Genomic DNA, 23,181 nt, shown 5'->3' with positions numbered 1-23,181 from the left:
AAGCGTTTGAGCATGTGTAATAATTTTATTAATATTGCCTCGAAATAAACAACTAGCTCGGGACCGAACAGTTGCTTATTACGGAGCAGGTAAGCTATTCGGCTTGACTTTGTTCTCGAAACGGGACGATAGAGAACACGACAAACGAATGAGAGATCCGAGGTAGCGATAAATCATAAAGTAATCGGCAAGAATAGAATATAGCGTGCCCTCTCATTCTCGTACTATTTCGTTTATTTCCAGGCAAATATACCAGAATGAGAAAGCATTATATACAATACATATAGTCCATCCTTCTTTTACTAACCGATGTCACTGCTACAATCAGTCGAGCTTTCACGGACCTCTCACTTTGCGGGCCACTTCAAATAAAGAAGAGAGGATAGCGAGTTGCTTATTTTCAGGTAGAGACCACTTGCTTATTTCAAGGCAATACTATAGGAGTAAAAACCTATTTTAAATAGCAGAGTATTATCATAGAAATATATTACAATTTGTTGTTACTCTTTTCTTGACGTAATTCTCATACTTTTCTTTCTTTGTTAGTTTACTATATTGTAAAATAAAATATAAACTAGATGAACGAGTAGAAAACTTCTTTGCGTTAAAATATTTTGTGGCCCTGAAAAGGGCCATTTGTATGCTTTAATCTTTGCAGATTTACGTCTTTTTGTCGGTTTTCTTCGGCAATAATACTGCTTGAATGTTTGGTAATACACCGCCTTGAGCAATAGTGACACCAGAAAGTAATTTATTTAATTCTTCGTCGTTACGAATGGCCAGTTGAAGATGACGAGGGATGATTCTGGTCTTTTTGTTGTCACGAGCAGCGTTGCCAGCCAATTCCAATACTTCAGCTGCTAGATATTCCATAACTGCAGCCAGATATACTGGTGCTCCTGCACCAACACGTTCAGCGTAATTTCCTTTCCGCAGAAGTCTATGAATACGACCAACAGGAAATTGGAGTCCAGCTCGATTGGAGCGGGACTTCGCCTTTCCCTTAGCTTTTCCACCTTTGCCACGGCCAGACATTTTCTCGATAACTTTGAAAACAACAAGCGAAGTGAACTTCACCAGAATCAAAAGTGATGTGTGATTTGTAGCGGGAGCTCCGCTTATATAGCTGTCCGTTGAGGTTCGGAGCGACCAATAAGGCGACAGCTCGTAGCTGATTGGCGCGTCCTCGGCTGTCCTTTCACACTATATATACGGCGCCTCCGCTGCGTTCCGGCATTCAGTCGTGAATTTTCACTGCTACGTATTGTCTTTCGAGTTTACGAAATCGTTGCGAAAATGCCTCCTAAAGCAAGTGGTAAGGCTGTGAAGAAGGCTGGCAAAGCTCAGAAGAACATCAGCAAAACCGATAAGAAGAAGAAGAGGAAGAGGAAGGAAAGCTACGCAATCTACATCTACAAAGTGTTGAAGCAAGTCCATCCTGACACTGGAATTTCCAGCAAGGCGATGAGCATTATGAACAGTTTTGTGAATGATGTATTTGAGCGGATTGCTGCTGAAGCCTCACGCCTAGCTCATTACAACAAGAGATCGACTATCACATCTCGGGAGATCCAAACTGCTGTCAGACTATTGTTGCCTGGTGAATTAGCGAAGCATGCTGTTTCTGAAGGCACCAAAGCAGTTACGAAATACACCAGCTCGAAGTAATTGCTGCGACATATTCCAATCGGCCCTTTTAAGGGCCAACAATTTTTATTACGTGGACCAACTTCCTAACATTTTCTTATTTTTATCCCATGATTGTAATAAGAATGGAACTTCTTTTACATGACTTCCCATAATTAGATTTAACTTTACAATTAATAAAAGCAATCGTAGCAGTTGTCATAACATTAAAAAAATTATCAGTATGTGGTAATATGAATTATCAAGTAAAGAAAATGCAGACCATTGAAATAAAGGAATAAGTTTGAAATAAAAAAATCTTAATCTAACAAGATGTAAATATGTACATAATTAGGGATGTTCGATTCACCGGAAAGTTTTATTTTTTTATATTTCGTGCTCTTACACCAAAAGCAGGCGCTCTACATTGTTTATATTTTAATCACTATTCTTATACTCTTTTAGGAGTGAATGTGCTTTTATGGATCAGAAAAATCGATTGTTCTAAAAATTCGAAACCAAAAAGTCGATATAAAAAGTGAGAATTATTTCCATAAGGGGCAAAAAATCGATCTTAGATTCTTACATGAAAGGATCGATTCTGGGAAAAATCGAATATCAAAGAATCGATTCAAAAGATCGATTATTTTACCAAAAGAATCGAATGAGAATCGAACATCTCTAGTACATATTCCCATACATACGAGTATGTATTCTATGCACTCCAACTTATACGTACTTACGTATGTACAGTCGTTCATGTACAAGAAACTTGAAGACTGAAAAACAAGTTGAATTCGATTCGAGCACGTGCGCGCTAAAAAGTGTGCACATGCATGAAAAATACCCACGATTCGAACTTGTATGCGAATAGTATTTGGGAGTTTTACTAATCAGATTTCTCGCACCGTGTATCGGCCATAATATCTCCAAATCGGACGTGTCTCAACTTAAACGTTCATAGCTGTTTGATCTCCAAATAAATAGAAAATTTGGTAGTCTCTCGGTCCGCTGCGTTTGGTCTTTTCTCGATTATCGCGGCCTTCCTGTTTTGTGTTGTACATATGTGCCATTCACTGTGTCAACTAGAATGTTTTCCTTTTCCGAAAAATACCGGATTTTGATCTAATAATCTCATTGATTTACACTGGCTACTCACAAAAAGGTGCACCTGTATCATCAGTTAATTTATTATAAATTTAACCCTTTCAGTTATTAGAACGGGGGCACCATGCTGAAAAGTGTGCACATTGCACGTCGGTAGTTTTCGGTGTTTGCACCTACGTCTTTCAACGCCACCTTGGCATTATGTTGTATGTAGGTACACTTTATTACGTGCGTTCGTAATATACTTTTGGGTAGATACTCAAGAGATACTCTACAGGTACAGTAGAATCATTTTGCCGACTATAGTCGACGCTCGTAACGAAAGGGTTAAAAGTATAAATTCCAAATTATTTGTTATTATACAGAGTGTTCAACAACAGATGGGACAAGTTTTAAGAAATGTTTCTGGGCTTCAAAATAAGACGCAAATCAAGCATGATAAAATAACGGTCGAAGCTTTCTTTCTTAGCTATTAACGTGAGAAGATTCGTGTGAAAAGTGCCTGAAACCGGCAATTCGCATAGCACCGACGATTGAACGTCGTGCCAGTAGGGGCCTGTACAGTCACAGCCAACCGTAATTGAATACTAGAAGCTTACCACGTGCTATTCTGTTTCTCGGTGCTGCAGGATTTAGCTAAACTTCCGAAAACCTGGGAAATCGTATTTGGTTGAAGCTTTGTAAATACCTTCATTTTACATGAAAACAATATTTGCGAGAAAGTTTTTTGGCGACTAGAAAAATAAGATCCAAAAAGCTTGCCGCCCCTTACGGCGCACGGTGGGATATTTTAGTCCCCCGCGGAAGGAGAAAAAAACATTTTCTAACTGAAATTATAATATTTATCCCAATTTTTTTGATTTATTACTATTAGAGCATATATTTGAGGCCTTGTGCGCACAAGATAATTAATAAAATTTATTTTTTAATAACATTTATAAATAAATTATTAAAAATATGGTACAGAATGAGAAATGCTTTCTGAATTTATACAGTAGAATGAGGTATAGGAGGTAATATCGGATATTCAATTTTCATCTATATACATATACTGTCTTCAGTTTTTTAATTTCAGGTTCATAATTTGTTCCTCCTCGAAAAAATCGAACGTTTCGTGTTCATGTTGCTGCATTACTTCATAGAGCTGCATCATCGTCATAATTTTGACACCCGAAGGACCTGATATTTATAAACAAATGTTGAGAATATAACATGCAAGATACTTAGTAGGGTATAACACTAAGGAAATTAAGTGTTACAACAGCACAATCGTATACAAATGAATCACCTATCTGGTTCGCTTGATTGCATTACTCACAAATAGTTTTGATTTAAACAAATTTTCTGACGTTATTATAAAAGATATTGAAATTCTATTTACACTAAAAGATTCTATAGACTTTCATGAATACAACGATATCTATCTTTAATACATTATAAATGTTTAAGTATGTTTAAACAATCATTGAACGCGGAGGGTCCCCAATTTCGCATCAATTTTTTAGAATATTTTTCAATTTATCTGAAAAAGTAGAGATTCAGCGTAAAATCGAATTATACCACGCGATAGAGCAGATTTTTATCTTGAAAAACCACCCGGAGAAAGTTGCATCATCGATTTTTTTATCAAGCCAGAAAGCGAAATAGCTTCGCGGGAGACAAAGTACCGACAGTGATGCTCCGCGTCAGGACGGTTGCTCGGCGTCAATCGTCCAGGAGGCTAGTTCTGTAAGGGGCGCCGCCGCCCGGTGTCGCATACGTTTATTCATTTGCTATGTAGTTTAACAATTTTTACAATCTAACTACAAATTCATCGTTCGATATCATTACCTTGTCTTTTTTTCTTAAAAATTTTGAGTCCTTGAATGGGCGCTACGATAATCTTGCCCAGGGCGCCAATATTGCTATAACCGGCACTGGTTATAGCTGATATACAGGGTGTCCAACGACTACGTCAACAACCGAAGAGGGATGATTGACAAGGTGATTCTAAATGATTAAGGCTTCGTTTTCGAGTTATTAACAAAAAACACTGGTCAATCAGAGCGCGCCTTTAGCACGGGCTAAACCACGAGAATGTTGGGTTTGTTCTGCGTTCAAGCCGTGGTCGTGATCAAGTGCATATATGACATAAAAAAAGTACCTCAAATAAAATTGCTAAAATTAACATTAAAGCTTGTATAACTAATTTAGATTTGCATTTACATCGATTAATATCCAAGTAAACATTACTCTTCTTGCATTCTTACAAGGAAGGGTTTTCAGATGTCCGCCTCCGATTGTTTTGATTTTTGGATAAGTTTTAAAGGACCAAAAAATAAGGTATACCAATTTTTTCATTTTTGCCCGTTTTCATATTTAAGGGGTGAAACGACCCCCTAAAGTTTCAGCTACTATAGGCTATCTCGGAAACTAGCATAAATAGAAGAAAACTTTCGAAGGAAAAGTTTCATGGTTTTTTATGAACATATAACAGCTGGTCATAAATTTTGTAAATAATAATTTGTTTATAACAAAAAATTTATTTATAACATTATTTTAAAAGTAATCACAATTTACATAATAACAAAAAAGAACATAAATTTGTTTCTGAATCCATTGACGTATTATATGTTATGTTTGCCTCTTATATTTTTGCATATTTTAATATCATATTATGTATCGCGCACATACATCGGGTCGCGGTCATTTTAAAATAATGTTATAAACAAATTATTTTTTACAATATTTATGACCAGCTGTTATATTTTCATAAAAAACCATGAAACTTTTCCTTCGAAAGTTTTCTTCTATCTATAATAGTTTCCGAGATAGCCTGTTGTAGCCGAAACTTTAGGGGTCGTTTCACCCCCTAAATGTGAAAACGGGCAAAAATAAAAAATACGTATACCTTATTTTTCGGTCCTTCAAAACATATCCAAAAATCAAAACAATCGGAGGCGGACACCAAAAAATCCTTCCTTGTGAGAGGGAGTCTAGTTGAGTCAGCGAGGTCCGGAAGGTATTCCACGAGTTTTGTGTAGTATCTGGTAGTCCTTGGTACCAATCGACACCCAGGATCCAGAGGTCTTGCATTAATATGCGTTCGCGGAAGGAGAGTCTTCGGGCTTGGGAGATTTGTCCGGTTCCAAGGTAGTTTGATCCGCTTCCGCTGTCTTCCTTGGTGGTTGGTCGACCGTCATCGCATCATGCAGGAGGGTGTGATGTCGACCGCTGCAAGCGAGTCACCTCTGTATTGAGGGACACTTACGTGACTCGTGTTCGCTGTTGAGGCAGTTGAAGCAGACTTTGGTCAGCTCGCTCCCTTCGTCTCGCCGGGTTCAACGACTTAAACTTCGCACAGTACCCCAGCCCGGTGCAAGAGGAGTACTTCCTTGGTTGCGAGGGTCTCGACGACGCTGCAAAAGGAGGTTGAAGTAGACTTCTTTACGGTCGAACCCCCTTTGTTTTTAGGCTTGACATCCTTATTCTAGTTGGAATGGGCCCCTTGATCCGTCATCTGTGCGGCGTCCAATGTCTGGATCCGATTCTCCAAGAAATGGGTGAGCTGATAAAAGGATGGAATGTCCTTGCAATTGATCAAGAACGTTTTCCATGCCAGGAGGGTCACCTTGTCCAATTTCTGGCTCAGTAGGTACACAAACAACTCATCCCAATCGCTGACTGGCTTCTTCAGCAAGGAGTAAGCTCGGATGGTGTGTCGAAAGGTGTCGAGCAGTTTCTTTAATTCCGAGGCTGACTGTTGCTTCGCTGCGGAACAGGAGAGCACAGCACGATGATGAGAGAACGACAACAGCCGTGTGTTGCCATAGCGTAGCTCGAGATCTTCCCAGGCTCCTCGAAAGCCGGCGTCCGTTATTGGGATATTTTGGATCATCTCCGTCGCCTCTCCAGTTAAGCTGGACTTCAAGTAGAGCACTTTTTGAATATCTGAGAGGTGAGTTACATTAAGCACCAGACTCTTAAATAGGTCGCGAAAACTTTTCCAGTGCAAGGAGTCGCCTGAGAACGTTGGGAGCTCGATTTTTGGTAGTTGCGGTTGCAATTGTTGCGCGGCCGCAATTGCAGCCGCAATTGTTTCTGCACTTCGGAAGGCGCTGTCGATGACCGTTCCGCAAGGTCCTGGGCGATCGTAGCCGAAGTACTGACGTATGCTTTCTCTATTACTGATAAGACGTCCTGCTAGGCGTAAGAACTGGCAGAGGCTACCTTGCACTGCATCAAGGCTCGATGCCCCGCTAAAAAGGAATCTCAGTAGCGCTCTAGCAAACCCAACTGTTGTTCTAGAACCGCGCGTGTGATTTTATCCTTCTCTAGCTTGCACAAATTGCCCCAAAACTGTAGTATCCAACCCACGAGCTCCTCTTGTTCGCGTAAAAGGTCGGTGAAAGGAGTATCAGTAGCCATAATTGTGTTTCCCTTTAAATTTAGAATGATTTAATTTCTAGGTCACTAGGGCATTGTGTCGAGCCGTATGCGTAATCGGTGACGAGGCAATCAATAGCGGAATCCCTGAGTCGTGTTTGTCAATATTCCGGTTCGATCTCAGTGACCGAAACACCTGAGCTGACGTAACGCGACAAAGCCGTTAGAGATTGTACTGTTAGGTTATCGTTACTCGTTGTACCGATCGCAATAAAACTTTGACCACTTATCTTGACTTTGGATACTCCTTCGTTCTTAACAACTCCTTGGAGATTCCTACCGGCGCGTTCGATGGAGGAAGTGCCTCATCGTCAGTTGAAGCTGTCGTCTGATAGGTTTCACTCAACACGTGGAACTGCACACGCGTATTTTATCACTCACGAGACAAACGAGTCCAATGGCTGCGATCCGGCTCGGAGGACCAAATTTTCTTCTAATTCTAATAAGACTATTACTAAAATTGAATCGGATCTTCAATTAAATGTTCCCGTTGCAACAATACACTGAGTTATTACTCGTAGTTATCTTATCAAAAGGCAAAATTTGATGAAAGCTTCATGACTTTTACCTCGCCATAAACGGGCAAGAAGAGAATTTGCTCATGCAAACATTGGTCGCACTTGGAATATGGTAACTAACCTTAAACGAATTGTTTTTACTTATTACATATGGTACATATGCAAATTTGTTTCGCATACTTATTCACATGATTCAATTAATTTCAATTCAATTTAGATGATCATGACGGCCATCATTGGTACTGGAGAGATCATCGGAAACAATCTCAATATTTTTCAACACAGAACTTTGGTGGCAGTAGTCTTATGGTTTTGCGAGTCTTCTGCATAAAAGATACACTACCTTTAGCTTTTCCAACAACTCGAAATAGCGAAGAATACATTAGCGCATTAAACAATAATTTGTTATCATTTATTAATGAAAACGGATAAGTGAATTGGACCTTCCAGCAAGACAATACTACCGTTCACAACAATCGGGCTACTGCAGCATGGTTGCGGGACCACAGCATTAATCTGTTAAAATGGCCAGCATGTTCTCCAGACCAAAATCCGATGGAGAATCTGTGGAGCATCATTGTACGAAAAATGTATGTTGGCAACAAACAATATCAAGACATAAATAAATTAAAAACTGAAATCATAACTGCCTGAAGTTTTAAAAATTTAATTAGGTACAAGTATGACAAATCGAATAATTGAGTTAATTGAAAATAGGAGAGGGCCTATGCATTACTAATTGATTAATTATAGTTATAATTTTAATTTATTGTATTCTGAGTTTATTTTTGTTGTAACAAGATACGTTGTAAATATGGTTCTATAGTTATGAAACAATAAAAAATTTGTTTTCTACTATTGTTTCCTCGAGGTTTATTCATATTAGATCCTTTTCTGGGGAAATATTGTTTCTCAGTAGGCCTTTAAGCATGACATACTTCGTTTGTTATTATTTTAACCACAATATATGAGAATTGAAAATATTGAGGTGTATTTGCAAAGTTTCGGATTTGACGGGTTTTCGGAAGTTCAGCCCAATATTTAAAGTAACATGTGAATAATTGACAATCCTGCATTAATTTTAGTGAGTACGATGTGCGTTATAACATCTGTTTCGATATTAAAAATAAAAAAATAGTTTTATGCTAGACAAAGGTTTATCAGCACTTTATATCATACTGTAGCAAAAAGGAATACAATAGCACGCGGTGCGCTTCTACATAGTATTCAATGACTATTGGCGATGACTGTACACGCCCCTACTGACACGACGTTCAATCGTCGATGCTGTACAGATTGCTGACGTCAGGCGATTTTCTCTCGAATCTTTTAATGTTAATAACTGAAAAACAAAGCCGTGAACACTATTTCGTCATTTTTGATTTTCATCTTATTTTGATCTCCAGAATCATCTCCGAAAATTTGTCCAACCAGTTAATAACGACGGATTATTTAATTCGATCATCAATAGGGTGAACACATTTCTCTGAAGATTAACTCTACATTCTTTATCATTACTGCTTTTAGATTGTAGAGGTTACGTCTTAATTAAATAATATTTTACGAATTTCCGAAAATGATTGGCTAACCCCAGGAAACTTCGTAATTCTGTAAGACAAGTTGGCTAAAGATATTCTAATATCGCCTGTAAATACCTCTTACATACAGGGATACCTTAGCCCACTATTAAACATCCCAGATATTCGATTTCTTTTTGCAAAAGTCGGCGTTTAGCTAAATTCAATTCTATACCGTGTCATTTTAAATGTGTTTCTACCTCTTTTAATGTACCTAAACTTTTTTGAACGGTAACCGAAGGGATTAAAATTCGATCTATAGTAAACATCTAAAAGAAATGTCTATTAATATGCGTTAAAGAATGCTATCATTTTCAGTGTGAGTGATTATTTTCTTCCAGTCTCAAAGTATGGCGTTGAAGGAGAATATTTCTAAATGTACAAATAATACATATCAATGTATGTACATACATATTTATACTCGTAACCTCATTAGATTGTTACTGTAGTCATAAACTTTATGTTTCATTGATTTATTTTTTATTCAACAGCACACAATAAAATAAATAATAAAATAAATTAAAACAAAGTTTATTACAATAATGAATAAAATTTCAATGTACGAAAATATACATGTATATGGTAGAAGTATTTGTCATAAGAAGGCGTAATCTTTAAATAGTTGATGCGATTACATCTTGGGCGTGTTTCACAAATACCATAATCAGCATCTTACATAGTAACGCGCTCCATCTAGAAGAATCTAGTTTATTGGTGTGCACTAAGTACTTCCGTGTGCCTCTTCTCCTTTATGTCTCTTTCGTGGACTGTCTGTCGAACAGGCCTTCGTCTCCGTCTGGAATCAAATGGCACGTGGTTATTGTTGAATATTATGCGCAATTTGGGCTTTATTAATTAAGAGGAAGTGTGGAAGAGAAAAACGTTCTACCACTTGCCCATTGGTATAATTAGAACTTCTTTTTGTGGAGTGAATTGAGTAGCGTAGAAATTAACTTTTAATATTCTGAAATTTTTTAATTGCATAAATTTGAAATTTTAGAATTATAAGACTTTTAAATTGTGTTCATTCCACGTTATGAAGGTGGGCATACTTTTTTTAAGTACAAGTTGAAGATCCTAGATTCTAGGTTGCGATTTCTTTAGGATCCTTCTAGGTTCCTCCAGGACCAAAGGCAAATGGCGGAATTGCCTACTCCTCCTACACTAACCTATGGACATTTATGGATATCTGAGTAGTACGTGAAAATCTCTCACCTCATCAAGATGCAACTTCGCATAATCAGATATGTGCAAGATACCATGCTTAGTCGACGCGACATGCAAACTGGCGCCACAAGCTCGGGGATTTATTCTGACAGTGTGCAATTCTGTGATCTGAGTACTGCAAGCTGCCGCAGGATCACCGCTCGATGCTAAATATCCTTTCCAGAATTCATTTCCTATGAGAAGAATAATAATGAGAATTTTAGAATTAGTGCATTTCCAATAGACATAGCGTTAACGCATTGATTGCCATACAAATTTTACAATATTTTATTATTTCTATTGTTAATCATTTTAAGTATCTAATGCGAGTATTTCTAATTAACTACACAAAAGAATTTTTTATAATGGAAGTTTATGTACCATCCAAGTATAGTGCACCGATGACAAGATGTCCCTTGAGGAGGGCAGATTTGCGGCCTTCTCATAGGACATCTTGTCATCGGTGCACAGTACTTACATATGTATAAAGTTTCACCGAATCTGTCGCGGCGTGTGACTCGACACATATTTACGCCGGCAGTCGATTGGCTGTAGTCCCTCCGCCGCGTGCCTTTCGCCGAACGGCCCTCCGCGCCGACGTGAATATGTGTTATGCCGGCAGTACACGCTCGCCGAGGCGACCCGAGACCAGGCGAACACGAGAATGTACTTGATGGTCTCGCCTCGCCTCGTGCCCTCTCGCCTCGTGCCCTCTCGCCTCGTGCTCGGAGCGCTCGGCCTAGACGCGAGCTTTCAGGACGAGTCAAAGGAAGCGAAGCCGACACTAGGTGTACACGGGTAGCCCTCGCGAGAGTGTACACGGTGCTCTCGGATCTCGGATCTCGGGACTCTCGTCTCGGGAGATCTCGCGTTCGAATCGCCTCGGCGAGCATTAGAGTCATATGCCGCGGTAAGTTCGACGAAACTCACGATCAGAGTATGAACATACATACATATGGGTGACATGCCTATAGAGAATTCTATAGAGAGGCCCCTATGGGGCCTACATCAATAGTCGAGATTATTGAAAACCAGCATCGTCGTCGCGGTTTCGCTCGCTCTTATAAATAAAAACTTCGAGAGTTTGAAGTAATAATTGTTATATTATTTTTTGGTGGGGGAAACTTCCGAAAGGCCCCATCACCCCAGGACAACCAAACTTCGGATTTACAGTAATTGAGGGACGAGAAATCGAATGAGACCATTTTCAGAACTGGCAAATAAACCGTTCTCGAGATATACAGGGTATTCTAAAAGTGCGGAAGCCCCCTATTATCTTGATAAGAACGCATTTCCACGCAAACTGACTAACCCTAACCCTAATCTAGGTTAGGTTAGTCATTTTCCGTGAAAATGCGTTCTTATCGAGGTAATAGGGGGTTTCCGCACTTTTAGAATACCCTGTATATCTCGAGGACCGTTTATTTGCCAGTTCTGAAAATGGTCTCATTCGATTTCTCGTCCCTCAATTACTATAAATCCGAAGTTTGGTTGTCCTGGGGTGATGGGACCTTTCGGAAGTATACCCCTAACGCGTACGTTGTCACGATCGCATACGAATAGGCAGAATTTAATGCCATAGTTTCGACAGTTTTTCGAAAATATCTCAAAAACTAAGGCCGAGCGGCGGTTATGTGTATAGGAAAAAGTTGTTCAAAATGTTGATTTCTACAACATATTTAAAAATCATCGAAATCGGAGGTGCTGTCCGTAATCTAAATATGTAATTACCCTAGGGGCGGCCCTGTGTATCAATCGAAATGGTAATTAATGAAGATATTAATTGTCAACCTGGTAGCGTATTTCCATCCCAAGCATATGTTACTACGAGAAGCTTCTTAGCATCCGTTGCTTCTGACAATTTGCTGTGAGGTTCTCTCTTAGCAAAGTGAATCCTTATATCTGGAAAGATCGATGTTAGATTGTTTGTGGTATGCGTTTACGTTGATGGGCCGGAAATACAACGGTACATATTTGCTATCATACTTCCGAGGTAGTCGCCGTTTCCTGCATCACCACATTTCGTTTCATGGAAATACGAGAACATTATATCGGATACATATCTGAGTTTTTTGTTCATCTTTTTTATGGCGATTTCGAACGTCTTTAGAAAGTATTTTTCTTGATCTGGGAGTATTTTCCACACACCTGAAAATTTATTTATGAATTTTTTAACACACGACACGAGATGAACTATTAGATCGTTGCGTGCGAAATGGTTGACTTTGAAACGTAGAAAATCGATCATGTTTACATGACATAAAAGTATGGAAAATGATTGCATAAGTCCATCCAATCAATTTACAGTATTACCAATATGTTTTACTAGTATATAAAATTAATAGATTTATTGTTGGTGTTAATTAAAAATTAATCATTTTGTGTTAAGATTATTTATCAATTTCATATGTAGCAACTTAATTTTTCAATTTAGTACATGTATTTACCGTTTGTTACTTAAAATATGAATAAATAAATGCACTTACTAACCAAGACCAAAGCCTACAACGTGCAAAAATGCTTTCATGTTTTGTTTTTCAGCTCGATTATTTGTTTCGAAAAGTATAATCTCCACTGTTACTAGAGTCCTTTTCATGTAATTCTCGATGTCAAAAATACTCTGATTGGCCAAAGAAAGGTATCTTTTATTGTCTTTCGATGTAACCCGCTTTACAGTTTCCTCATAGAGTGGATGATACTTTTCACCGTAAAAATTTGCCCATGTAACCCTCAAATCATGCACCTTTTCCGAATTTATCGTTGCTGAGGGTCCATACCTATTGTATACACACAATAAAATATTTTTAATACTTTCAAATTAAAATAAAATTTCATAATATTACATGTACGAGACCTTATTACAAAGATAAAAAGAAAGAAATTTGGAACTAAATTAAAGAATTTGTTATGAAGATGATGAAAGTAATTTACCCATTATCCACAGTGTTTTGTGAAGGAGTAATAAGTATGTCTTGGCATTCCATTACGCCTGGTTTTACAAGTCTGCAAACAATATCGATAACGATAAAATAAAAGTTTTCTCGTCGTGAAAATAAAAACGTGTTTTGTATTGCTTTTATAATATCTAAGTGTTAAATGAACATAGAAAACCTTGATCCCACGACACCTATAATCACTCCTCTCGGCTCTATAGAATCAGGATCGGTGGTCAAGACGCCTTTATTCTTTCGAGAGCCGTTATTTATGAATTCAGTGTGAGAAGACATCGTCATCATTGCGGATAGTTTAATTTCATCGTATGACAAACATTTCGATAGCACCTGTTTTCAATATTATTAAGATTACGATATATTCTACTTTATACAGTTTTAAGAAATACTAACCAAAGGGTCTTTTTCATGGTCCGTACCAACGTTCTCCCACCTCCCTACGCCTGTCTTACCATCGATCAATTTCCATCGATCCTTCGCTCCGAAGAAATACACGGCTCGTTTATCTAATAGCCTCTGAATAAACTCTACTAATCCCATATCCTGATACATCGCTCTCTCTATAATACTTCCATACTTTCGTTTGTGTTTTAACCATCGAGCAAGTAATGGTAACATCGCTTTATGTATTAAGGGATAAACGGAATTCGCGTTCATCTATAAATTGTAAATTAAGAAATGGACCTTTACATTTTTATTATTATTTACTATATTATACATTGATTCAACTATGTAGGGACTAGAGTGAATTAACCCCCTCGCCTTTTTTAAGTTCTAAAATTTCAAAATACAAACATCTGGAAATTAGAAAATTCTATTATGCAGCTGTAATTTTCCATTAGTGTTAATATACTCTATCACTTAATCTACCGATGTAACTTAAGCTTAAATCTAGTGTAAATGAGATAATAAAGAACACAGGTAAGTTAGTTTCGATGACACTAACCTCAAGGATATCCGTGTTAACTCCTCTATTTCTCAAAGCGGAACATCTCATCGTGTCAATTGGAAATTTGAGAGGAAAAACTTCGCTTTGTTTGATGATTTGTGGCAGGCTCGTTGGTGCCGGTATCGACACGTCGATGCATTTCCTCAGCATTTCTTTAGTATCGTCATCAAAAGGTACACCGTTTGGAGCTCCCAATGATATTTCCGATGGTTCTCTGAATAGTGCCTGCTGACGTGTTTCTTCCATTCTGTTAGGAAATCAGTCACTTATCTTATGCAATATCGAAAATAACAAAAAAATGTCATTTGTTAATATTTTGCTCTAGTCAGGATTAATTAGATAAATATTTTAGTAAATGTTTATAAAAGTGGATCTAGACCTAATGACCTTGATCATTAAATATGTTGCCAAGATCAATATGTATTCTGAACAACTTTTCTTGATAGATGTACCACTCCCTCGACTTTAGGTTACCAAATATTTGTAAAAGACTTTAGTTGAATTTACATTACGATTTCACTTTATTAATCATGACGAATAATGACTAATAATCATGACTAGCCACGTCCTTAGACAAAAAATAAAATGCAATTTTCGCTAATTTTTGTTACATCCCCGGTCATCGACCGTATTTTCGCCTTTCGCCACTCCAAAAAGGCCTCGTTCAGGAATCCGCAGAGCATCAGCGTTTTCGCGCCCGACAACGCCCGCGACGCGAAGTCAAGGAACTCGCGGAACGCGATGACGAAAACCCTGTGCTGGCAGGTTTTCGCAAGCCACGGGCGTGACCCCTTTTGGGGAATATAAATTAGCGACACAAAGCAGACCACACGCGCTTAGTTCCCTGACTACGTGAAGTATTCCCCATAAATTATAACCTAACCTAACTTAATTATCCTATTTACATATTTACACAGTTATGCATCCTCCAACAATAGAATAATTAGGTAAGCTTAGGTTAGGTTATATTTTATGAGGCATATGTGAGGCCCCGCCCACGCATTAAGAATCCAATGCCTGCTATTCGTTCCGAAAAATTTGTTCTACCGACTATGTATGGTTTCGAAACCATCATTTGTTTTAAAACATTTACCCGTTGTATCTATGGCTTTCGGCCACCGCAATGTATTTGTGAAAACAGTAGATAAGCGGCGGTCCGTTGCTGACGCATGTGCCGCCGTACATGCATAGGTATACGTAGAATTCATTGTAGTAGTAGCAGCAGTTTTTCGAAAATATCTCGAAAACTAAGGCCGAGCGGTGGTTATATGTATAGGAAAAAGTTGTTCAAAATGTTGAGTTTTACAACATATTTAAATTTCATCAAAATCGGTGAGGTGTAACCTAATCTCAATAATTACCGAAGAAAGTTGCTTATTGTTAGAATAAAGGAAAGATGGAAATAAATGAATCCGAGTAGACGATTGAACGTTTCGATTTATTCTCCACGAGAGCAACGAGCGAGTTGTTCCGACAAAAGACCCGTAAAGAATGCCCATTTAGGGCCTGGAGAGTCCTTTTGTCTCTGCGGAAAACTCGAGGACTCTTGATGAGTTTATGACGCCCTATCGCCATAGTGTCGGGCCCCGTCGCCCGTTGTCCTGGTGACTGTCTTGCAGCCACGTGCGTTCCGTATGGGGTCAATGGTCAGTTGGCTTTCGAATTTTCCAACATTATAATGACGAATTTTACAACATATAAAAAAATCATCAAAATCGGAGAGGGAGTAGCTCATCTACAGTTCACCCGTTCTTTTTATGGAATTGTAATCGTTCAAGTTTGTTTAAGAAAAAGGTGGAAAGATTTTTATCCATCTAGGCAGGCATTATTATGCCTGCGAAGAATGTAAAGTTAATGTATTTTAAAAATTCGCAGTAACACCTACACTTATCTATTCTAGTGTAAGACTAAAAACATTTTCTGGGTACCACGGCCCGCCTTGTTTGTTCGTTCCTGCGCTTGAGGACATCTGGAAAGGATATGCTACGTCAACGTATCCTAAACAGAAAATACAAATAGCGAACAAAGGACTATGGAGGGTTTAACTTTGACGTGGAAAAGAGGCTTTTGCGTTTCCGATGAAGAGGGCATTCTTTCTCGTTACGACGAACGGGCCAGTCGATAGTTTTTCGCTGTAGCAATCACGTTAGAATATTGTGAACATTAGTCCATCTTACTGTAATTTGTAAAATAGAGACTCTAGCAGCATATTAACTTACATATCAGAAGTGGGATCTGACAACGTGTCTTATCGCTCGTGAAAGGCAATACAAGTGACAGGAAAATTCTGTGTCGTGTGAGTGCGAAAGTGCTTGTCAGTGTGTGGCAATGGGTCGTCGTCGATCTCGCGGTGATCACGATCGTGAAAGATCGAAAAGGAGAAGGAGATGTTCGTCATCCAGATCTGAGTCCGACGGGAGCACGGAACGCACTCGCAAGGACCAACAAATACGCGAACTAGAGTCGTTGGTAGCTCAGATGGACCACCAATCGCAGCTGCAACAAGTAGCATCCCAGCTTCAATCTCGGGGAACAAATGTTCGTCAGGGAGATGAACAAATGATTCCTCTTTTTGATTCATCGAAGGACGATTTGGTGGTCGAGAAATGGGTGGAACGTGTGGATGGATTGGCAGAACAATTTGATTGGGATGATCGATCAATATTGAGATTGATCGCGTCTCGATTATGTGGACACGCCAGACAATGGTATGACACAGGTTTACAAGTCACCACAACATGGACGGAAACAAAAGCAGGAATGATCCAGCAATTTCGTAAGTCCGTTCCTTTTTCAAAGTTATTTAAAGAAACTGCATTGTACAAAGCTAGCCCGGGACAATCATTAGGAGACTATTGTTTCCAAAACTTAAATAAAATACGGAAGCTTGATATTGTCATTCGAGAGGAGTATCAAATTGATATGGTAATCGATGGGATCAAGGACGATAATATCGCGAGAACGGTCCGGGCTGCTAGACAAACGCATACGAGTGAGTTATGTATTCCTATATGTCTACGTTGGGGAATACATATATCGAACATAAATGAGCCGCGGCGCGCTAGCACGAGTTCTCAGCCAAGTAAATCGCATCATCGCGCGTCGGAAACGCACAAGTCGCGCTCTAACATGGTGGTAACCGAAGAGGCGGGAAACAACAAGAGGCGACCGGCTATTAAATGCTTTAACTGCGGTATCGATGGTCATTTCGCGAAGGAATGTAAAAAACCTCGAATGGAATGTTCGAAATGTAAGCGACTGAGACACACAAAGGAAAAGTGCCCCGGTACGAGAGAGATAAACGAGGTGGGAGTCGTAACTAAGCGTACAACGAACATGTACGAGCGCACGGTGCGGGCCATAAAGTTAAAGGTTTGATCGACACGGGAAGCGCGTGTACATTAGTACGAGCATCAGTATCGAGCAAATCTGACTTGCCGATAATCACAACTTCGGAGACGATTTTGAAAGGGTTTGCGGGTTAAATATGTACAACCGATAGGAATACTTGCATAACGTTGAAAGTAATGGAAGCTTCAACCACGGTCAACGCGCTAGTTGTGACAGACGAACAGTTAGCATACGATATTATTATTGGTCGTGATTTCTTAGACCAGGAGTGTATAATAATGCTGAAACGCGGGCAAGAGTTGATAGTAAAACAAACATCCAATGAATGTAACGACGGGAAGGAGATCCAAAGCGTCAACCTCTGTGAAGTTCTAGCGGAGAAAAATATAAATTACGGGAATCTTGATGAAAGTCAAAGACGGAAATGTGAAGAGTTGTTGGAAGAGTTTCGGGATTGCATTTCGTCATCGATGCGGGAACTCGGAAAAACGAACGCAGCGTCGATGGTAATTAAATGTATGACTTCCGATCCAGTAGTCTATCGACCATATCGTTTAGCGGAAGCCGAGAAGAAAATCGTGAGGGAAATGATTCGAGAAATGCTAGACAATAGGATCATTCACGAGTCGAGTTCTCCGTATGCCAGCCCGATACTGTTGGTAAAAAAAAACCAACGATTACTGAATGTGCATCGATTACCGCAAGTTAAACGCGATTACGGTAAAAGATAAGTACCCTTTACCGTTGATCGAGGATCGAATAGATAAGCTAGGGGGTAACCGTTATTTCACCGGGTTAGATCTAGCCAGCGGTTATTACCAAATACCCGTCGCCGAGGAGTCAATTGCCAAAACAGCTTTCGTTACTCCGGAAGGTCATTATGAATTCGTAAGAATGCCCTTCGGTTTGGCTAACGCGCCGGCTGTATTTCAAAGGATGATCAATAAAATCCTAGAGCCATTACAGGACGGCATAGCGATCCCTTACATAGATGACATTATTATCCCATCTAGGACAGTGAAAGAGGGTTTTGACCGTTTGCGACAGGTACTGACCGTGTTACGAAAACACAATTTAACGCTGAGGTTGAGCAAATGTTCATTTTTCCAAACCACCATAGAGTATTTAGGAAGAGAAATTAGCGAGAACGATGTGCGACCGGGACCACGGAAAATTGAAGCGGTGGTACATTTGGAAGCGCCGCAGACAATAAAACAGGTTCGCCAATTTTTAGGATTGGCAAGTTATTTTAGAAAATTTGTAAGAAACTTCGCTACCATAGTCGAACCGCTGACGCGACTAACCCGAAAGAATGCAACATGGCAATGGTCAGAGCAACAAAGAAACGCGTTTAACACGGTCAAAACGAGACTCACGACACGACTAATATTAGCAATATCCAACCTAGCAAAAGAAACCGAACTGCATATCGAAATGCAAGTTTGATAGGAGTGGGAGCGATGTTGATGCAGAGGAAAGCGAATAAAGAAATGGTTGTAGTAGCCTATTACAGCAAGCAGACTACGATGGACCAGAGGTATTATCATTCTTACGAGTTAGAGACTATGGCGGTAGTATTGGCGTTACGTTATTTTAGAGTATACATGTTAGGGTTAAAATTTAAAGTTGTAACCGACTGCAATGCTCTACGGACGACTTTTTCAAAAAAAGACTTGTTACCACGTATAGGTAGATGGTGGTTGGAGGTACAAGATTTTCCTTCGGTATGGAGTACCGAGCTGGACCAAGAATGGCGCACGTAGATGCACTAAGTCGGAATCCCGCGCCAATATTGGAAATCAGTCAAATCGACTTGACGGAAGCAGATTGGTTATTTTCAGCCTAGTTACAAGACGAGCAGTTACAACGGATACGACGAGTGCTTGAAAGCAAGCAAAAGATCGACGAGACGAAGCAGTATTTTAAGTAGTACGTGCTAAAAAGTGGAAGGATCCATAACGATTGACGGATCGGACGACAGCGTGGGTGGTGCCACGAAATGCTCGCATGCAAATTTGCAGATTGTGTCACGATGATACGGGACATTTAAGTGCCGAAAAGACGATAGAAAGGATCAGAAAAAACTACTGGTTCGCAGGTATGCGCCGGTTCGTAACAAAATACGTGACAGCATGTTTAAATTGTGCATATTATAAGAATACATCCGGAAAAAAGCAATACAAACTGAACATTTTCGAGAAGGTCCCAATTCCCTTTCATACAGTCCACGTTGACCATGTGGGACCGTTCGAAACAAGCATCAAGCATAACCGATATTTATTAGTCCTGGTAGACGGATTTACGAAATTTACAGTTATAGAACCAGTGAAAACCCAAAAAACACGTCACACGATTAAGGTTTTGATGGATCTGGTTCATTTATTCGGTTCACCAACGCGCATAATAAGCGATAGAGGGACGGCATTCACATCGCAGACCTTTAAGGAGTTTTGCGCTGCATACGGAATAAAGCAAGTGCTGAACGCGGTAGCAACACCTAGAGCCAACGGTCAGTGCGAGAGGTATAATAAGACTATTGTAAACGCATTGGCGACAACAACCGCAGGTAAAGACCCAAGAAAATGGGACGTGGAGGTAAAGAAACTACAGATTGCCCTAAATACGATGCATAACAAAAGCTTTGATACGACACCGATGCAGGCGTTAATAGGGTGTAATGTAAAATGCGCGGCCGAAGCACGCATATTAAACGAAATACAGAACGAGATAGAACGAATGGATCTGACGGAGTTACGGGGTAGAATATCAGATCACATCACGACAGAACAACAGAAACAGAAGGAACGGTACGATAATGCGAGACGAGAAGCCAGGAAGTATAACCAGGGCGACTTTGTATTGATACAGATTACCAGTGAGCCTGCGACGGGAACCAGTCGAAAATTATTCCCAAAGTTTAAAGGTCCTTTCCGAGTACGTAAAGTTCTTCCAAACGATTGATACGATGTTGAGGACTTGCGAGAGGGAGTTAGACGAACACGGACAGTGGCCGCTGCCGATCACATGAAACCGTGGATCGTTATTCAAGAGGATAGTTACTAGTCTAACCCTTTGATGGATGATGAATCCATCAACGATGTTTGGTCTAGGTGGGCTGAACAAAAGCTTTAGAAGGGTACAACGGTACCGAACGGTCGACCCAAGAACATGCAACAGCGTGTTGCTTGGGCGATGTTCAAAAGTATGTACGGGAGGTGCAACAGCACTGCCACCCTACAAATACGAGCGTGGGGGGTGCGACGGCACCACCACGTTACAACCACGAACGGTCGACCTAAGGACGTGCGTAGGAAGCACAACGGTGCTACCGTACAGCAGGTATCAAAGACAGAACTGGACAGGTACAACGAAACCACATTCAGTAAACCGGACATCTTTGCTAGGAGCAAAAGCATAAAAACAAAGCCAAAAAAAAGGAGCAGTAAAATCCCTGGCAATAAACAAACCGTTCAATGACAACTGAACGCGAAAAAGAAATAATTGTATGATTCAGGGACCTATAAATGGAAAGACGAAGATCTCGACCTCGAAAGTCGAGGACGAACTCACGAACACGGATAAGTCTATTTAATTTGATCTACAAGAATTGTGTTAATAAGTTACGATTGATATTAACTGAAAATATTTATGTTTAGATCACAAGTCTGAAGACAGACTGCTTGTCAGGATGGACGAATGTAAAGCATTGTACTGACCTGTGCATTCGTGCACCGAAAACGTTCGTTCGGGCAAAAATGCTGAAGTGAGTACGGCCCGTTAATGTGTTCGCGAAGGCCCAGAGCACGAACGCACGCTTTTCGACGGCTGTTGGTCCATCAAAGGATATTCGTGCGAACAATTTTACTGTGCCGGTTACAAATTTCCAAGTACCGTTAGTCGACCGCTGTCGAATTTACCCTTCGGAAAAACTCAGTTTATGATATGGCCTGATGAGCCGTCATAAACTGATTTTCGAAATCCGGAACAATTTTTGATATCAATTGTTTTGATACTTTCTGAAGATTCGTATATAAATCTTTCGTTGCTAAAAAACATAGCGTTATCGCTAAGTGTTCTTTCACCGTCACAGCTTTTCTAAATCTGGTGTCATTTTTTTGTATTTTGGGGCCGATAGCATTTATTAAAAATTCAAAATCTTCTGACGACATCCGCACAAAATTTTTAAAATGTCCACTAGCTTCTATCTGTAAATCTCTAACTAGTTTTTCACCACTAGAGGTTGCTCTATTTTTATACATCTGACTAATCCACCATCCTTTATCTTGATTTTTTCTTCTTCTTTTTCTTTTAATTATTGTGTTCATAATAATATACGCTGCACTGGCGATCGTGACATCTGTTGCTGTCGACATTCTGACTTCGACTGGTTCACGGTAGAAAGAACCTTTCTAAATAGAACCCAGATACAAAGGTTTACGGTACCCCAGGTAGAAAGGTTTGCGCGAACAGCCGGAGAAATTTCACGTTCGTTCGCCGAGAGCATTCGTTTGGGCAAAATGCACAAGTCAGTACGAGGCTTTAGAATATTGTGAACATTAGTCCATCTTACTGTAATTTGTAAAATAAAGACTCTAGCAGCATATTAACTTACACTAGTAACTATTCCAGTACAATCCTTAACAGAAACACTGACTTAAAACAAAATATAACGATCTTAAAGAAAAATACGACACTTCTTTCACAGGTTCGATTAAAACTGTTGATGCGTCAGCTTTACAGAAACACGTCATGTAGTGGCACGTGGGATAAACTTTTACCCCTACTATGACTTACTATTGGGATTTCCCATCTTTATCATGCTTAGATAACATATCTTTGTTTCTGTCCGTATGCGCAGCCGCTTTGGTACCTATTTTCCGGCAACTATTCATTGTGGCGCATTCCACGCAAAATCGGACGTTTCGGAGCACCATGTCGGATTATGCTCAAATTGAGATATAGGTACAGGATTGCCTCGTAATAAGCAACACGCTCAGGTCTGGCCTGTTGCTTATTACGGATCAGGTAGGCTATTCGACTCGACTTTGTTCTCGAAACGGGACAATAGAGAACATGAGAAACGAGTGAGAGATCCGAGGTAGCGGCAAATCATAAAGTGATCGGCCGAGCAAGGTTGTTATTTTTTGAACAAGGATAGAATATAGCATGCCCTCTCATTCTCGCACTATTTCGCTTATTTGAAGGCAAATATGCTAGACTGAGAAAGCATTATATATATTCCATCCTTCTTCTACTAACCAATGTCACTGCTCATTGTCAGTCGAGCGTGACAATTTATTACCCTCAACATCGGCTACTCGCTTTCACGGACCTCTCGCTCATTTCTCGGACCTTTAACTTTGCGGGCGACATTAAACGAAAAGGTGGGGATAGAGATTTGCTTATTTCGAGCCAGAAAACTGTTGCTTATTACGGATCAATACTGTATAAACGTATCTCGAAGGATTTTA

The 23,181-nt window shown here is 39.7% G+C and overlaps 3 protein-coding genes across 5 annotated transcripts; 1 reads left to right on the top strand and 2 right to left on the bottom strand.

Moving 5' to 3' along the window:
• Positions 1-623: 623 nt before the first annotated feature.
• Positions 624-1,067, bottom strand: LOC114880969 (histone H2A-like). The gene has a single exon (XM_029197529.2). The coding sequence runs from the start codon at positions 1,033-1,035 to the stop codon at positions 661-663; it is 375 nt and encodes a 124-aa protein (XP_029053362.1). The 5' UTR covers positions 1,036-1,067; the 3' UTR covers positions 624-660.
• Positions 1,068-1,255: 188 nt separating this feature from the next.
• Positions 1,256-1,952, top strand: LOC114880968 (histone H2B). Its single transcript, XM_029197527.2, has one exon. The coding sequence runs from the start codon at positions 1,297-1,299 to the stop codon at positions 1,666-1,668; it is 372 nt and encodes a 123-aa protein (XP_029053360.1). The 5' UTR covers positions 1,256-1,296; the 3' UTR covers positions 1,669-1,952.
• Positions 1,953-9,768: 7,816 nt separating this feature from the next.
• On the bottom strand, positions 9,769-22,449 carry LOC114880981. Of its 3 annotated transcripts, none has more exons than XM_046285144.1 (10): positions 22,323-22,449; positions 14,357-14,606; positions 13,804-14,067; positions 13,571-13,740; positions 13,391-13,462; positions 12,950-13,236; positions 12,446-12,607; positions 12,251-12,361; positions 10,469-10,653; positions 9,769-10,049 (listed from the first exon to the last, which is right to left on the bottom strand). In XM_046285144.1, the coding sequence occupies exons 2-10, from the start codon at positions 14,603-14,605 to the stop codon at positions 9,975-9,977; spliced, it is 1,575 nt and encodes a 524-aa protein (XP_046141100.1). In that variant the 5' UTR covers position 14,606; positions 22,323-22,449; the 3' UTR covers positions 9,769-9,974. The 3 variants fall into 3 exon arrangements, 2 of the variants coding, with proteins under 2 accessions (XP_046141100.1, XP_046141099.1); XM_046285143.1 differs by lacking the exon at positions 22,323-22,449 and adding an exon at positions 21,427-21,517; XR_006829293.1 differs by lacking the exons at positions 9,769-10,049; positions 22,323-22,449 and adding an exon at positions 21,427-21,517 and having other exon boundaries at positions 10,577-10,653; positions 12,191-12,361.
• Positions 22,450-23,181: the final 732 nt, after the last annotated feature.

The sequence above is a fragment of the Osmia bicornis genome, chromosome 3, assembly GCF_907164935.1.
Source record: "Osmia bicornis bicornis chromosome 3, iOsmBic2.1, whole genome shotgun sequence".
In the NCBI taxonomy this organism is placed as follows: domain Eukaryota; kingdom Metazoa; phylum Arthropoda; class Insecta; order Hymenoptera; family Megachilidae; genus Osmia; species Osmia bicornis.
The sequence above is the reverse complement of the archived record's forward strand: the minus strand, read 5'-3'. Positions and strand labels throughout refer to the sequence as shown.

Excerpts from the sequence above, each read along its gene's own strand:
- LOC114880969 (XM_029197529.2), bottom strand. The coding sequence starts at position 1,035 with ATGTCTGGCCGTGGCAAAGGTGGAAAAGCTAAGGGAAAGGCGAAGTCC.
- LOC114880968 (XM_029197527.2), top strand. The coding sequence starts at position 1,297 with ATGCCTCCTAAAGCAAGTGGTAAGGCTGTGAAGAAGGCTGGCAAAGCT.
- LOC114880981 (XM_046285143.1), bottom strand. Across the intron at positions 13,741-13,803 it reads ACCATGAAAAAGACCCTTTG|GTGCTATCGAAATGTTTGTC; the intron begins GTTAGTATTTCT and ends TATTGAAAACAG. Across the intron at positions 12,608-12,949 it reads CGTTGTAGGCTTTGGTCTTG|GTGTGTGGAAAATACTCCCA; the intron begins GTTAGTAAGTGC and ends ATAAATTTTCAG.